Below are 15,992 nucleotides of genomic sequence, written 5' to 3' on the forward strand. Positions count from 1 at the left end.
CTTTTGTTAATATTTTGTATTGGGATTCATGGCTTCATATGCTCAATAGTCTATGGTTGTTAGATCCTGAAACAGCAGCTGTTGGGTAAGTAAATAGCGTATGTGAATGTTTTGTAGAAAATACGACGCAAATTTAGTTTGGTGGAATAGAAGTGTAACATATTGTTTTAAAGTTCATTTCGCTTTACAAATATATTAATGACGGTGGTTATACGGGCATTGGAGACTTATATTGAGCACATTTAACGAAGTATTGAAAGACCGTTAAGTGTTCGTCCATTAACCTATTTCTGTAGAAGGATTGGTTTAGAACAATAATATAATGGCAAAATTATCAGAGGGCCAAATGAATGTAGCAGCCCTGAAAAGGGTTGATCCATATGTCAGGGAAATTTTAGCAACCGCTACCCACGTTGCTCTATACAATTTCAGCGCAGAAGACAACGAATGGGAGAAAACTGACGTTGAAGGTGCTTTATTTGTGTATAAACGTAGTGGAGAACCTTTTAACAGCATACTTATTATGAACAGACTGAATACCAAAAACTTAATAGAGCCAGTTACGATTGGTCTTGAGCTACAGTTGAAAGAACCTTTCTTGCTGTACCGTAATGTGAAAGGTCAAATTTTTGGTGTGTGGTTTTACGACAAAGATGAATGTGTCCGAATATCGTCAATATTGAACAAATTAGCGGCGGAATGCTCCTTGCTTAAGAAACTTCCGAATGAAATGGTTCAGGTAGCTTGCAGACCAGAATTCAAAGCGAAACCCAATGTTGACATATTTAGCTTGCTAAGTAAGGCTAAAGAGAATTATAACAGTCACAAACAAGCAGGAACAGTGGTTCCAAAATTAGACGTGGAAAGCATCCAGCAAATGCCGCAAGGCGTGGTTGATTTCTTCGTGAAAGCCAGCAGGCCGAACGGCAGCTCGCAGCTGGCAGCGGAGAAGGTAGGCGACGTGTTCCTGAGCCACCACGTCCAGAAGAACGGCCACGCGATCGCGGGTCTGGACGTCACGAAGGAAGCCAGCCGCGGGGAGAACCTGAAGCCACTGCTCCAGCGCCTCATGTCGAACCCTGCCCACAGCGTGGAGCACATCGAGAAGCAGCAGCGTTCCGTCACTCCGCAGTTCGAGAGTAGCGGCACGGCCAAGAAGGCAGCCGGCAAGGACTTCCTCAAGCACGGGGGCAGCGTAAACAAGTGCAACTTCTTCTCCGAAGAAAGTGGCTCCAAGTTGAACACCACGGGGCCGACTCCCGGGACCGCTCCGGAGCAGCTGACTCCCGGTGTTCACGCCAGCCAGGACGTCCTGGAGGCGGAGGAGGGCGGGGACTTGCTGCGGGGGGCTTCGCCCCTGGCGGACTCCCTCGCGGCGGAGTACGGGGACCAGCGCTCGCTGTCGGCGCCCCTGTGCGGGTCCTGGGAGACCCCGCAGACGCCGGCCCTCATGCCCCCCACCATGTTCACCTCGACGCCCTCGCAGGTGGGCGCGGTGCCCGTGACCCCGTCCCAGCTGGTGTCCCTGGAGGAGGGGCAGCTGGCGGACGTGAGGCCCGAGCCGCTCACCAAGAGGCAGCTGCTGCAGGCGACCTCGTACCTGCTGAAGCACGACCCCGACTTCATCAACAAGCTCCACGAAGCCTACGTCAAGTCCTTCTCCGAACTGGTGTCGTAGGACCCCGACGGCAGTTACAATGCTTACAGCAACTACAGGTGCCTATTTCAATGTTATGCATGTAGATACTCAAATATTTTATTCTTGTAGGCTCGTTTTCATTGTGATTGAATGAAGCCAAGAGCGTACTTACAAGCGTTTGTATATTTTGATCAAACTATTGGGGCATTTCTTTTTAACATTTATGTTGACAGGTATTTTTTTCTAAGTGTAGCACAGCAATCTTAAAATATTTTCTATACCAATTATCAGTAATAAGCTATTGCTTTTTAAAAGAACTAACTTCACTATAACACAGCATATAAAAGTGATCTCGAGGAATGATAACGATATTAAGTGTGTTTTGCAAGTGAAGTGGGAACTAAGGTAGGCTAGGTTATAACTAGAGCTCAATGATAGAAATTAAAAGCTTGAAATAGTTTAATACTCTGATGATAATTTTCTTTTTTGATCATGTTACAGCCACTCATTGTAAATTAGTGCAGTATTATTTATTTGCTGTTCCCAGAGTGCTTTGCAATGCTTAGAATGAAATCAACTAGGTTGTGCTTGTGCTAAATTGTTCAGTGCACACAATGCCTGCGGTTTACCTTTTTTTTCTGGCTGTTTTCACTGCTGTTTGTGAACTACTGGCAGTCAACTTTCAGGTATGACTTAGGTGCATGAAACTTTTAAGAGCTGTTGTCAAAAGCTATTTTGGGTTGATTTGAAATCCGTTAAAAATATGAAGCTCACACTGGCTTAGCCGTCAGTAAACTTCACCGTCATTCCAAGCCATCTTCTCGGTAGATTGACAACTGTGTCTGCTGTGCTCAACGATTGTGCCGGAGTCTGGTTCAGACGGTGCAACAATGGACTTGCCGAGCGAGTTGACACTCGACGATCCTGCTTGCGTTCCTGAAGTCTTTATTGCAGTAGCGTGATCAAGCAGTTGCAAAATACATTTTTCATAAGAGATGATTTGATTTTCTTGCCTACATTTGTGCACCAATTTTTAATGCCATCACGGAAACTCAGGTTTTGTGTCTTGCGGTATGACTGGATTGACTACCTTGAATTTTTTGTGTTGTATTTCTGTTTTCGCAAGAAGGTAAGCTTACCGTAATTTAAAGTCGAATTAACTTGTAAGTTGAAGCATTTGATTTTCTTGACTGTAACTGAATAAGTTGAATTTATGAACGATGCACAATTGCTCTTTTGTGGTGTGGTGCTAAATGGACTTAATGTTGCTTTGTGGTATATCGAGTGTGTCAGTTGACAAATTTCATTGGCATCTCAGGTGTAATGCTAGTGGGAAAAAAAAATGTTATGTTGTAGGCTACCAATGAAAACACATTCTGTAAAGCTGTGAATTGCAAAATTGAAGAGGTGGCTTGTACACAGGTTTGTGTAATCATCCTAGGACATTTTTATTAATGTCACAAACATATCCTTGTTAGTAGTGAATGTAGTTTAATATGATTTTGACTTCAATGTTATATCCCGATGATCAAAGAAGGCTTATATGTACAAAGATGGAAACGGATGTTTGCACTTAGTACCTGCATTTTTTCTGGTCAAAAACTTTCATATTTTTAGTTTTTAGAGCCGGTTTGTTTAGTTCAGTTTTCAAATGTGTGTGCAGAGTATTTCCTCGTAGCTTAGCTAGGCCCCTTAAAAAATAACTGTTGTATGCATGGTGCATCCTAGTTAATGTGGATGTTTTCGCACTACATCTGACAGCTATTGCTATCGACAAACTGCACTAAATTCGACCTAGAATTTGCCTGCCCTAACCTTTTCCAATCAATAACACATTAGAACATGTTAAATATTTTTAAAGCCTTTTTGACTGAAAGAAAACTTAGCAAGAGTTCAACAATGGTTGCTTTGTATTTTGTATGAATTCCTTTATTCATCTACATCTTAAAAGTAGTTATGACTTGTGTAGTTGTCCTTGGAGTATCAGTTAGGACTATAGAATCTATTTTATTTTCTAGTTAATTTTTTTTGTCATGCATCTGCAAATAAGCAGTTGGTGTGCGTCTTTCAGTTAAAACCCGGCCACAATCAACATTAGCACAACATAGAGCTATACTTAACAGTTGACCTCAATGTTATTCAATCTGACTGGCTACAATCTTTCATTGCGGTAAGCATTTACACAATACAAAATTTGTATTAAGTAGAGTTCACTCTGTTTAACTCTTGCTGTGTAATATTTTATTGCTGAAACTGTAATATGTTTTTGGCCCCTCAGAAGCGCTGAACAGTTACTATGTCAAAATTAGAAAAATTTATTAAATAAATAAATATTGTGTTGACTAAGATTGTGCCGAATATTATTTTCTTTTAATAATAATCGCATGTTGTACTTCATTATTTTCTTTTGTTTATTATTTTTGCACAATGTAATCATCACAATCGAATCCACTTTAGGAAGGAGAAAAATAATTATTTCTGCATTTAATTGTGCAATTCATGTGCTATTATGGATTTTATTCTGTTAATACTGATTTTTTTCCCCTTATAATTACACACTACCAATACCAAAAACAGCAACATTAATTTTTCGAAGGCTGAAAAAACCAAAATAAACAAAGGGTTGGGGTTACGTTCATGTTCATTGTTTGCCAGGCCGCTGTGCTAGTTTTATGTTGCGAACGTGCTTAACGCTGTGACTATAAATGTGTTAGTACTATGTTGATTGTGTTCGGGCCCAAACGTGCCGTTGTAATCATTTTGCCAGTATGGAAGGAGATACGGCTGTGCTCCTCGCAGAATAGAGTTCCAAGCCAGTACTGCTGATGTCGTCAACTTGGTCAGCGCAAGACTGAAAATGATTGAAGGTGTGTCGTGATGAATCACGTGACGTTTTTACGTCTCCGTCATCATAAAGGGTTTTTAGCTTGAAACGTATACTTAAGTTAGTTTAACAATTTTTCGAGTAAGTTTGTTATGTTTTTTTATTTGGTATCAGTGGCGATCCAGGTGCTTACGAGAACAAGGATTGTAGGGGTCATTTACCCCACAAGGCACACCTCTCTCCGTTCCTTGATTCACCACTGAGACGAATAGAATATAGTTGAGTGTGTCAGCAACTGATCGTTTGTTATTATGTGTTTTTTTAGTTACTCATATTTGGCTTTATTGGATTCAAGTAATTCTGTTTATTTCCGTCAAAAAAAAATAGGTAACCCAAATGTGCATAGTCTTGGAGAGGAATGTTGTGTAGGAAAATGTTTGCAGCTTGCAGTGTACCTACATTATTATTATTTTATTTGATAGGAGATAGCCTGCAGTTCGTGAAATAAAAATTAGTTTTTATTGTGTGACTATAAATCGATTAAACATAATCACTAGTCACCTGTGAATTTTTTTATTAGAACTAGAATTGTCTCTCATGAGGGTTGAAGTTGGGTTTGAACAGAAACAAAAAAAGAAATGATGATGCCATTTGGCTACTAAAATAATTTGGTTGCTAAATTGTTTTCTTATTTACTAAGTGCTAACTTTGTTAAAGTTCATGATATTTGCAATGTCTGACGATCTTCTACACTAAAAAATGGGGTAGAATAAACTTATTTTTGGGGTTGCTTTAAAATAGGGTAAGTCATTTTCAGCTCATACCAAGACCATTAAACTCAGAATTGAAATGTTTTTGTGACCAGTTGAATGAATCAGCTGAATTTATTGGAAAACTTGTGTTCGTATTTTTTGTACCTGTTGAGTTGGTATACAGAAAGTATGAGTAGCATTACTATGCATGTCCTGATTGGATTTGATATTGTGTATTATATACATGTACATTTTGTATAAAGCATGATTTTTTTATGTTTATAGAAATGTACATATTTTGCTGTGGCTTATATTTTTCCAGTTAGCATTTAAGCTACTGTTTTTCCTAAGTTTGAAGAGTCGTGTTCAGAAGTAGAGTTATTATCTGGAAATGTAAAATTGTACATTTCTCAAATTGAATATTGTACCTTCGTGTTGCAAGACGAAGAAGTAATTTAGAATATGTTGATTAAAATTTTGTAAATAATATTTATGACAACTTAAAACCTTTTAAAGCAGTCTTGTGATAATTAGAGTAGAAAATATTGTTTTCTAAAACTATGTTTGGTTTGTGAATGACAAACGTTTTAAATTGTGCGTGATTGTGTATGTGAGAAGTGTATGTCTGTATTTTTATGTTTTAAGAAATTAAATTAGTCTGTAAATTTTCATGTAATCACTTTTTTTATGTAAGAAGCTTTGCTGAATTACTAGTGATAGTGAGTTGTTGTATGAACAAAGTTTTGTGTTAATAGGCTTTTGCATAAGTTAGTATTTTGAGAGGAGAAGTTTATTTTTTTGTGTGTCATACATACAGTAGTTCTTCAACAACACTGTCGGTAGAAATATTGCAGTGGAATTTTTCATTATGTTCAATCAGCTATGGTTGGAACTAGCTCAGTGGTTTAGATTAAAAAAAGATTCTGGTAATTGGTTGGTGAGTCAGGGCAGTTGTAATAGAAATGGGATCAACATACCATGTTCTTGGGCACGTAACCCTAGCTTTAAGAATAGAATTGCATACAAAAGTTGTAACGTTTATCAGTAAACTGTTCTGGGTTAAAGTAATTACTTAGCGACATTACTTTTTGTCACGATTAGTGATGACAAAAATTTATGAGAATAATCCTATTGCATGAATACCTTGTGCTGATTAATTTCTGCTGTATTTATCTTGTTATTGGTCTTCATCGTTGAGCAATTATTTAATTTCATAAGGCTTGTAAAAATCTAGCTGTTGTGTGAGTGACAGCTTTTGTGACTGGGCCTCGCAGAATTGCTAGGCCATGTATAGTCATGCGAGTAAGAAGAATATAGCAGTGCATTTGCAACAGTAGTGCATGCAGTGCGTCGGTTTTTATTTGGACTAACAATATGTACGATAAAAAATTTCTTCAAATCATCACAGGAATGAACTTTTTTAAGGACTGTATTTAAGTTCAGGGAACTCTGTAACTGTCAGTTAATTTTTTTTGTTGTAAAACATGATTATTATTATTAGGTTTTTAATTCGTAAAATAATAACTGGAATCCCGGAAACTAGGCAAATGCGTTTGGTCACCAGTTAGACTGCAAACTTCTATACCTCAGCATTGCGTTGATGACAGGTTCACGGTAGTTCCGCCACTCCCCTCCACGACTGAGAGCCAATCAGCTACCAGTTAGCAGTAGAGAGACCGAATTCTTTGGACACACCCAAAAGAAGAGGTACTAGAGTAATAAATCAGCCTTAGGAAAGCAATTGTGGGAATATCCATAGCGATGTTAATTTTAACCTGTCACCAAATGAATCCAGGAATTTTCTGGGTCTCTAATTTTAACATAGTTTGACGGTTAATAGACTTTTTGTTAACACCTACCTATAAACAGACATTTTCACGTAATTAACTTTCTGTCGGCCCGTTTGACTTGTCTCCAGTTGTCTAAGACGTAACCTTATTACTAGAGACCTGAAAAATTTGCGGGTTCATTTTGTTTTTTGCTAAAATTCAAATACCTTATACCTTAGTGCTGCTTGTGCAATTGGTTTACTGTTAATCTGGAGGACTGAGGGCCAATTAGATACCCTCACTCATAGAAGTGTCGAATCACAGGCCACCCAGTCGAGACGTTTCACAAGTCAGCAGCCAATGAATAGTTGGCCTTTTCCCGAGTGTCTAGAGGGTATTGGAGTCTATCCTGGAGGTCATTGAACCCACAATTTTTTCCGGTCTCTACTTATTACAATGCAATTTGCTGGGGAAAGCCATGCAGTTGGCTGTGTAAGGATGTAGTAAGTCGTTCACCAACAAAAACTACTGATCGTAGAGTTAGCTCCAGAATTTATTCGGTGTTGTAGAATTGTGTTCTGCACCCATAATTATGCTTTAAGGAGAGGGTGCACAGTTTTGATTGGTTTTTATTTGTTCTTTGTTCCGTAAACTAGTTGAGCACTTCAAGGGATTTGGCCCAGCGACATTTTGAATTTTAAACTTGTGTGCACCCCATTTTACTTTTTCCCAAATCACCTTTGGAGCTCAACATTTCACAGTATCGGTGCACATTCAACATTCTTGTGTGTTTTTTTTTCTTTTTAAATGTTTTATGATGTTAAACGTGTAGGTTATAGTGTTGAACTAAAAAAGTTTTTAAATTTGTGCCTAGTGGCTTTAATGTGGTATCCAGATAAATTTAAAACTTGGGCGGAGAGAATGTATTCAGCTGGATAATATTTAGTGTAAACCTTTTTAGAACTATTCAAAGTATCCTTTATGAATGTTGCAAAATGCTGGAAAGTTGGGAAAGAAAGTTTCCACCTCTTGAATAATTAATGGGACCTCCAGAAAGTAATGTAAAATGGAAATATAATAAACATGTAAAGACTGTGAAACTGGTGTTCATTACCTCGTGCCATACTCTTTAAAGTGGCTTTGCACATCGTATTTTAACAGCTTTTTGATATTCTACGCATCCTGCCGTGATAGACTTATTTAAAAACTGTACATGTTTTACGAACTCGTTGGATGTTGAATATTTTATGAAGATTGGTTCAAAGACTTAAGAGATTAAATTTTGTAATGCTTTTAAGAGTACTGTATCCAAAAGATAATTAATGGGTGTATTTCTTTTAAGCAATGTGTAGGAAAATGTGAACTCAGAAACAGCTGCTGAAAAATATATACTGCAGTATATCCCAGGAATGTTTATTTTTGTGGGCATTTTTCTTTTATAACTCAGTGTCAGGTAATTGAACACTATACAAGAAGGTTCTTTCATGGTTTTAATTTCAATTTCTACACAACTTGTGCTGCAGTGATAGACTATATACATCAGCATATGTAATAATTAATTTTGAAGTAAATTACTTGTATTGTCTAAGTGTGCATTATTACCTTACATACATTACAGCTTTCTCTGTAACATAGATACTATTTTATGATACACTTAAATTGTTGTTTTTACCTTGATTCTCAACTGTGGTCAAAACCGAAATGTCAGAATTTCTATATTTCTACATGCGTTAAATTGTCAAGGGTGGCATAAGATTAAATTTTGTTGCTGTTATAATGTCTTTGCTTTCTTAATCGCAATGCAAAATAAAATCTTGTCTGGGATATACAGTTTTAAACATTTAGCCATGTTTATGCATTTTTTTTTTTGATTTGTGGTAAGATCTCATTTTTTTGATAAGATTTTTTTTGTGTGGACTTCGAAGAAAAATTTTTTGTTATTGGTAAAAGTATGGATTCAGTCTGCATACATAATGTTAGTGTAGTTGTGATACTGCGTACCTTCATAACTGAATAGAATCCATTCTGTCATTTGGAAAACATTTATGAAACTCATTACAATTTCTTGTTTTGTTTTTGGAACTGTAAGTTGTTAACTTCCAGGTGTGGATTTTATTTCCTTAAAATAAAAACTTTTAGACAAGATTGTACCTAGGATGATTATTTGAAATCCCATGCGACACTTCATAACTTTTGAAGTATGTATGGACTTTTGTATATAGTTAAATTGTTTAAGTTGAAATTATTTTACATTCAAGCAAATATTGTAACATGACAAAATGGGAAACTGGTAAAGAAAACACGATACAAGTAATGTCAGCAAACCTGCCACAATGGAGTGAAAAATAGCTAAAAAGCAATCAGTAACGTCTAACGCGCTTCGCCAATGCTAATTGGCCCAAGTTTCCAATATTGTCGTATTAAGATATTTGATTCAAGTAATTTTTTGTCATAATCACTAATTTTTATTTGCGATTTGTTTTTTCATTTACTTTTATGTTGTGCAACAACTAAGGAAAATTAATTTTTGTCCACTGCACTTGCAGCGTTGCATAGAGTTAACAAGCCTGCCAACTCACAGACCCGGCAATGTTAAATGATCTAAGGCACGATTTAGCCACCTTTCGTAAAGCGGCTCTCAAACCAAAAATGCATTGTATGTTGTGAAGATATTAGTGTTACCATGTTAGAAAAAAGTACTAGAAAATGGCAAGGTTACGTTTCTGAGCTTTTTTTAATGTTGAAATTTCGTAAACTCTCAAACACAAACCTGAGACAATTTTTCCGTACTTTTTCTCACGTAGGGATGTTTGTCTGTGTGCAAGTCGCAAAGCTGGTTCTGTTTGAAAGCAACGTTGGGGGAAGTCCCTGCCTTGCGCCCGGTACACTTGAACCAGCGTAACTGCCGCAGTGTGTGAACGGGTCTACAGGTTGATACGACCGGGAAGCGGGAGAGTGATATTTTTTCCCTTACTATAAAGATGTTTGTTGTAATTTTCTGGGTTGAAACTCAGGTTATTATTTAATTATGAGCCTTGTGTATCGTCGCTTAAATAAGCACCACCTAAGTGACAATTTTTTTTTTTTGAGAATTGAATTTTTTTTTTGCTTCTCCATGGAAACTTATGCATTTAGCTTCTTCTTGTGACGTTATTGATCACTTTCTACTAATTAAATATGTATATATAAAATGAAAGCAACATTTTGTATTGTTATGTTTGCATTTGGCAATCCTGAAAAATTTTCTTTTGTCATGTAGGTGGTGGTGTTTATGTGACAATGTGTATTCTACAGTGTTAATGATCTCTCGGGATTGAAAGTATGGTGCAGAGGACTGCTGTCCTTTTGGCCTCCGAAGGGGCATCATTATCTCGCATGTAATAAATCCGCGGAGTGTAAGTTCTGGTGACTGTGACAAGTTTTCATTTCAGTGCGGTGTTTCCTGTTTTCTAGGGGGTTGAAGTTCACATTTTTAGCTTTGGTATTTCCAGTTAAAACTGTATCAGCGTTTAATAATCCAGCGGAATTGCTAATCCAGCATGGCAGTGAATCCGAACATGCTGGATAAAAGACCGTTCACATTATTCTGTAGTAAGGTACGTGATTGGTGTGGATACAGGATGAGCTACTCTACAGGCATGCTGAGACTTTTTTGACGGATGCTTTAATTGAATATTCTGACTGATGGCTCAGTGTTACGAGGTAATAAAAAAAATAACAGCTAATGAAGTATCAACTTATCAAGTATCTATATCAATTTTGTTAATTTTATAAAAAATTTCCAACTGTAAAAGTTTAAACATTTGTTGAAGCACGTGTCAAGAGGGTCTTACCTTTTATTTTACACTGTGTACTTAACTATAATTTTTTTAAAAGAACTAATATTTGCAGATTGGAAAGTCACAAGTGCTCTGGTGTCTATCCAAGACTTTATAAAGTCCTGGGCATGATCTGGCTAGTAATTTTTTTTTGTTTCCTGTTGGCAGTAAGTAGTCTTGAAAGTGTTTGCATGGTTCGTCCACCTGCAGGGTGTGGATTCGTCATTGGGCGAGAGTTTCCCAGGGTGTTATGCTGTCCGGGTGGTGGAGTTACGAAAGCAGTGCAAGCATGGACGTGGAACGTATGTTTTCCCATCAGGGTTCTAACTGAGGATAAAGCAGTTGAGAAGCTAGATTGTGTGTATGTATTTCAATCACTTAAGTTTTTCTTTTTTATATTTTCCCGCTTATCCCAAAATTACTTCAGGAAAAGCCAATGCAGGGTTATGGGTTATGTTTGCTTGAGATAACTCCGTGAAAGTAAGTTAGTTGCCAAATAATTTCCAAAACATAAAGTTTCTTAAATTTAGCCATTTCGTAAACAGTGCAAGCATTTTTCTAAAGCTACTTTACAGTGTGTATGTGTGTGTAAAAGTTCGTGAGGGTATTCTTGTTATTTTTTTTTTAATTCTCCAGTGATCACTCATTAATGGCAATGTGTTGTCTTATCAAGTGTCAATCATGAATTTTTGAAGTACTGTACTACCATACTGAAACTGAATGTGTGCATGTATGTGTAAGTTTGTTCATGTATGTTATGAAAATCAGTGCATATTTTTGTTGAATTTTTTTCTCTTTAATTTTTTTTTTTTTTTTTCACCCCTAGAGGTTGTAGTTTTTTGTAGCAATGAATCTTAAAATGTTTGTGATTTTTGTTTTAATATCGAATAGTGTAAGCCCTCAAAATTGAACTTACAATGTTTTGTGATGTTTGTTTCAATATTGAATTGAACTTACAATGTTTTGTGATGTTTGTTTCAATATTGAATTGAATAGTGTAAGCCCTAGAGTACCTTAAAGTAATTATAGATGTAATTTTTAGCTGTTAATGTGTTTAGATTATTCTGTAAACTACCTTATTCCATTTGACTACTAATTAATTTAAAATAATTCTTTTTATAACATTGTGCAAAATACAGACTTTATTTTATTTTTTTTAAAATTTCGCAGCATGAAGATAGTTACAGGTACAGTTTTGCTTCTTCATGTAGTGGTCTCATACCACATGTTTGTAAAGATAGTTAAAAAAAAATAGCCATTGGTCAGTAGATTAGTACCTGAAGCGATAATTGTTTACAAACATTAATTATCTTGTTCCTTTAAACAACAATTTTTCTGTATTTTATTAATGGTATTTAATAGTTATGTATGTAACTGAACTATTTGTTGATTAGCTATGCTTAAAATTTTATTATGATGCACTTTTAAAATTTTTATTCCAAACTTATTCTTTACAGGTAATTTCAAAATAAACTAATATTATATATTTATGGTGCTAAATGAAAAGTGTATTTTATCTTCTGTAATAAATTAAGTATTTTAGAAAAAAAAATGCAGTTTTGTTCATGTAAGCAACACCATGGCTTATAAATTGTAAAATCGCTGATATGATAATGTTTTTCATATTTTAATAGTTTAATTAGTATATGAAGCGTTGATGATTATGTATAATAATGACTGATTAGTCATGTAGCACCCAATGTTGCGATCTAATTGGTGGTTGCCATAGTATAAGTCAAGCATTGGTGCTTTTAGAAACTGCTACCTTCTTTGTTATCCTTGTGAATCACGATTGGCCTTACAGTAACTATAAAAATTTTTTCCAAATGATTTTTGTGTTGAATTTAACTATTACTTGCTTATTACACAAGGAAAGCGAATTAATAACTGCCTTCTGTTAGCTTTAAGTGTACATAAAATTTTTTTTTAATGCTTACTTAGTTGTCAGAAACATTTATTTGTTCTACAGGTAGATGTAAAATGGAAATACGCTATCAAAGTATTGATTAATTTTTTTTTAAATTTCTTTTAAAAAAATAAGTATGACAGTTTTTCTCCAAATAATATTTGTCCGTGATTTCAGTGATTTTTAAAAAAAAAAAGTTTTTAAATCTAAAGTGGACTGTTTACGGTGTATATCAGCCTCTAATGAATTGTACGTCCTTTCTTCTTGTATCAGGGCCTTTTCCATTGTACCAAGGTGATTCAGGTTTGATTCCCTGCGGGGTTGAACCCATATTTTTTGCAAGTGGTAAATGTGTTGGATGTAGTCAGGGGTAGATAGGTTTCCTCAGGGTACTCCTTTTTCCCTCACTCATTCACTCAATCATTGCTCCATTCCCGCATCACCACCCCCTCATTGCCTCGGTGACGAGAGACCAGACCACTGGGGCTCAGTGTTTGGCGAGATAATGCTTTTGTGAGGTACAGGCACGTCTGAAATTAAGTCCTTGGTAAGTCGTCAACCGGCACGGAAGGACCGCGCAAAACCATTCTGGGAGAGCTTGTTCGTTCCACGAGCGGGAGCCCTTTTTCGTCACATTCAATCCAGACACTAAGCTGTTATTCCATTCCACACGAATCAACACATTAAATAAAATAAAGGTCTTCGTTTTCCAAAGAACTCGGCTAGCCAACCTTTTACCAGCATTTTTCTTGGAAAACGATTTAAGAATATTCGGCTATCAAATTTAAAATGTTGAAATAAGTTACGCGTCGTAAAAGTGCATTCCTTTGTGGTGTATACTTAATTGTATTTGATTTTTTTCAAAACCGTGTTTTGAGTGCTTTAATATTTAAAAAAAAAGGTTCAGGAGGGGTTCGGTGAATACAATCAGGCGACATCCACTGCTGGGGCCCACGATACACGGAGACATTGAAGAGGTCGCTATGCAGGTAGTCCGACTGACAAGCGGTGTCATGCCGTCCTTCTGTTTCTTTGTTACGTCATTCTTCGGTTTTAACCTGCCGGAGGAAAAGGAATCGACTCTCGTGAAGCTGTTTTGTATCCACGTACAGCATGGTTTAAGCAATCACATGGCATATTTTTAAAATGGCAATATGTCGGTAGTTGTAGGCAAGGAGTGTGACGACGTTAACTTTAGGTGGTCGCCAAACAGCGTGCAGATCTCTGGGTTTCAACGTTGTTTCAAACTGCTCAAGATTCATTGAAAGTGTCAGATTATGAATAGCATTTAAGAGCCATTGTATTTTTCCATGCAAGTTTTTTTTTCATGGTTTCTTCTACAACATGTACATTTAAAACAGTGAAAAAGGCTAAAAGGGGTGTTTTTACAGACCTTTTTAGGTATGAAAAATTCTAATTACTGTATTATTGTAAATGTAATAGATAGAGACAAGATTTTCAGGCCAATTTTGTTTTTAAAACTGGAGATTTCAGTGTTACTGATTTTTTTTTTTTTTTTTTGAAATCCGTTAATTAAAAAAAATATATTACAGAACCAATATGATACTTGAATGTTCCATTATACGTTTTTCTCCTGAACAGTGACATTTTGACTGATACATGACACACATTTCAAATGTAATGATTTGTAATAATAATATGTCTTTAACTTTTTGGAACAAAATCTGTTAAGTATTTCTGAGTTTGAAAAGTGTTCTAAGGTCATAAGGTAAAAATGATTAGCTTATAACAGTTGCAAGATAAAAAAAAAATAATAATCCTTTTCAATTTTTTTTATTAAATTTGTGGTGCAGACATCATGCTAAATAAATTATTTTCTTTGAATTTAATATTTTAAAAGATTAGATGTTTGTCCTTAGAGTTAAGTTCTGATTGAGAACGCTGATTTTTTTAAATTGCACTTCGGTGCTTTGTGATTTATTTATTTTAATTTCAGTGTTACATGGTGTTTTGACATGCTTTATGCTGTTATTTCGGTTTTTTTTTATCACAATTCACCTCATACCCTTGTCCCTAGTAATAGAGAAGTGCAGGATCCCTAATATTCCAACATACATTGATAGGGTCGCCTCTTAAAATCCCGTAGAGGCACGTTACCGATGAAAAGACTGGGCCAGTTCGATTTTATTGCTATTTAAGAGTATGATATGATTATCTAGTTAATTGTGATAAACTATTAAAATAATGTCATTATACCATTATTTTTTAAACATTGGTTAATAAAACCCTCCAATATAAAACAATATTCATGTATGCTGAAATTAAAATTCAATATTGAACAAGTGATGCTTATATTTTTTTAATTAGTAAAATATTTCTTAATTTTTCTATGCTAGAACATTGTTTTGTTGATTTTGGATGGTATTTATTTAATGCAGCTGAATGATGCTTTCTTCGCATGCCCTGTTTTGACTGACAAATTGTGAACATTGCATGATTAACATAAATAAATAAATTATAGACATACTATCTTGTATTACGTTATTGAAATTTTTGTTGCAGTATCAAGTTGTGAAAGTGTTTTAAGTTAGTTATTTTATCCTTTTACAAGTGTGTGTTTGAGCATGTATTATAAATTAATGCTAAAACAAGTCTTCATTCACTCTTGCCTGTACCCAAGTACTAACAAAAAAAGAAAAAGAAACGAGAAGCAACACTGCTTACAGCTACAAGAACAAAATAGCCTGTTGGTTATTTCTTACTTGAAAAATTTCATAAACTGGCACAAAACTTAAACATAACATTTAATTTCTTATAATATTTATAGTTTCTAGATTTGTTTGTCATTTTGCAACCCTAAAACACGGTTTTCACCAAAAAAAGTTCGTTCAAGATAACACTTGAACCAGGTAATATGTACTAGACTCCGAGAGTCAAAGGATTTGATAAGACTGAATGAAGTACATAATTATCCAGCAGAATTTTAGCTTTTTCATGTTTGATTTAAACCTGTGTGATAGTACTGTTTCAATTCCAAATCTTGTAATTTTTTTTTAAAATTTATGTTGAAATTGTTCATACTTCTGATTTGTCCAAATAAATATTTTTAGTACACATTGTATGTTGTTGTGTGTATTAATTATGGTAATTAATTTTATATTGATTAATTATCACAGGTATGGTACAAAGTGTTTAAATTTGTGGTGTACATCCTGTACTACTAATTAACTCTTAAATCTCCCAATTTTGGGACAAAAGGTTGTCCTGGATTAGGTTTTTGCCTTGGGAATATCGAACGACAATATACATTGTTTTAAATGGAA

At 35.4% G+C, this 15,992-nt stretch overlaps 1 protein-coding gene across 1 annotated transcript; it reads left to right on the forward strand.

The window, feature by feature from the left end:
* The first annotated feature begins 52 nt into the window (after positions 1-52).
* Positions 53-15,790, forward strand: LOC134537048 (mRNA-decapping enzyme 1). The gene is made up of 2 exons (XM_063377272.1): positions 53-1,716; positions 4,407-15,790. Exon 1 carries the CDS (start codon positions 323-325, stop codon positions 1,676-1,678), a length of 1,356 nt encoding a protein of 451 aa, XP_063233342.1. The 5' UTR covers positions 53-322; the 3' UTR covers positions 1,679-1,716; positions 4,407-15,790.
* Positions 15,791-15,992: the final 202 nt, after the last annotated feature.

Source organism: Bacillus rossius, chromosome 11, assembly GCF_032445375.1.
Source record: "Bacillus rossius redtenbacheri isolate Brsri chromosome 11, Brsri_v3, whole genome shotgun sequence".
NCBI lineage: Eukaryota > Metazoa > Arthropoda > Insecta > Phasmatodea > Bacillidae > Bacillus > Bacillus rossius.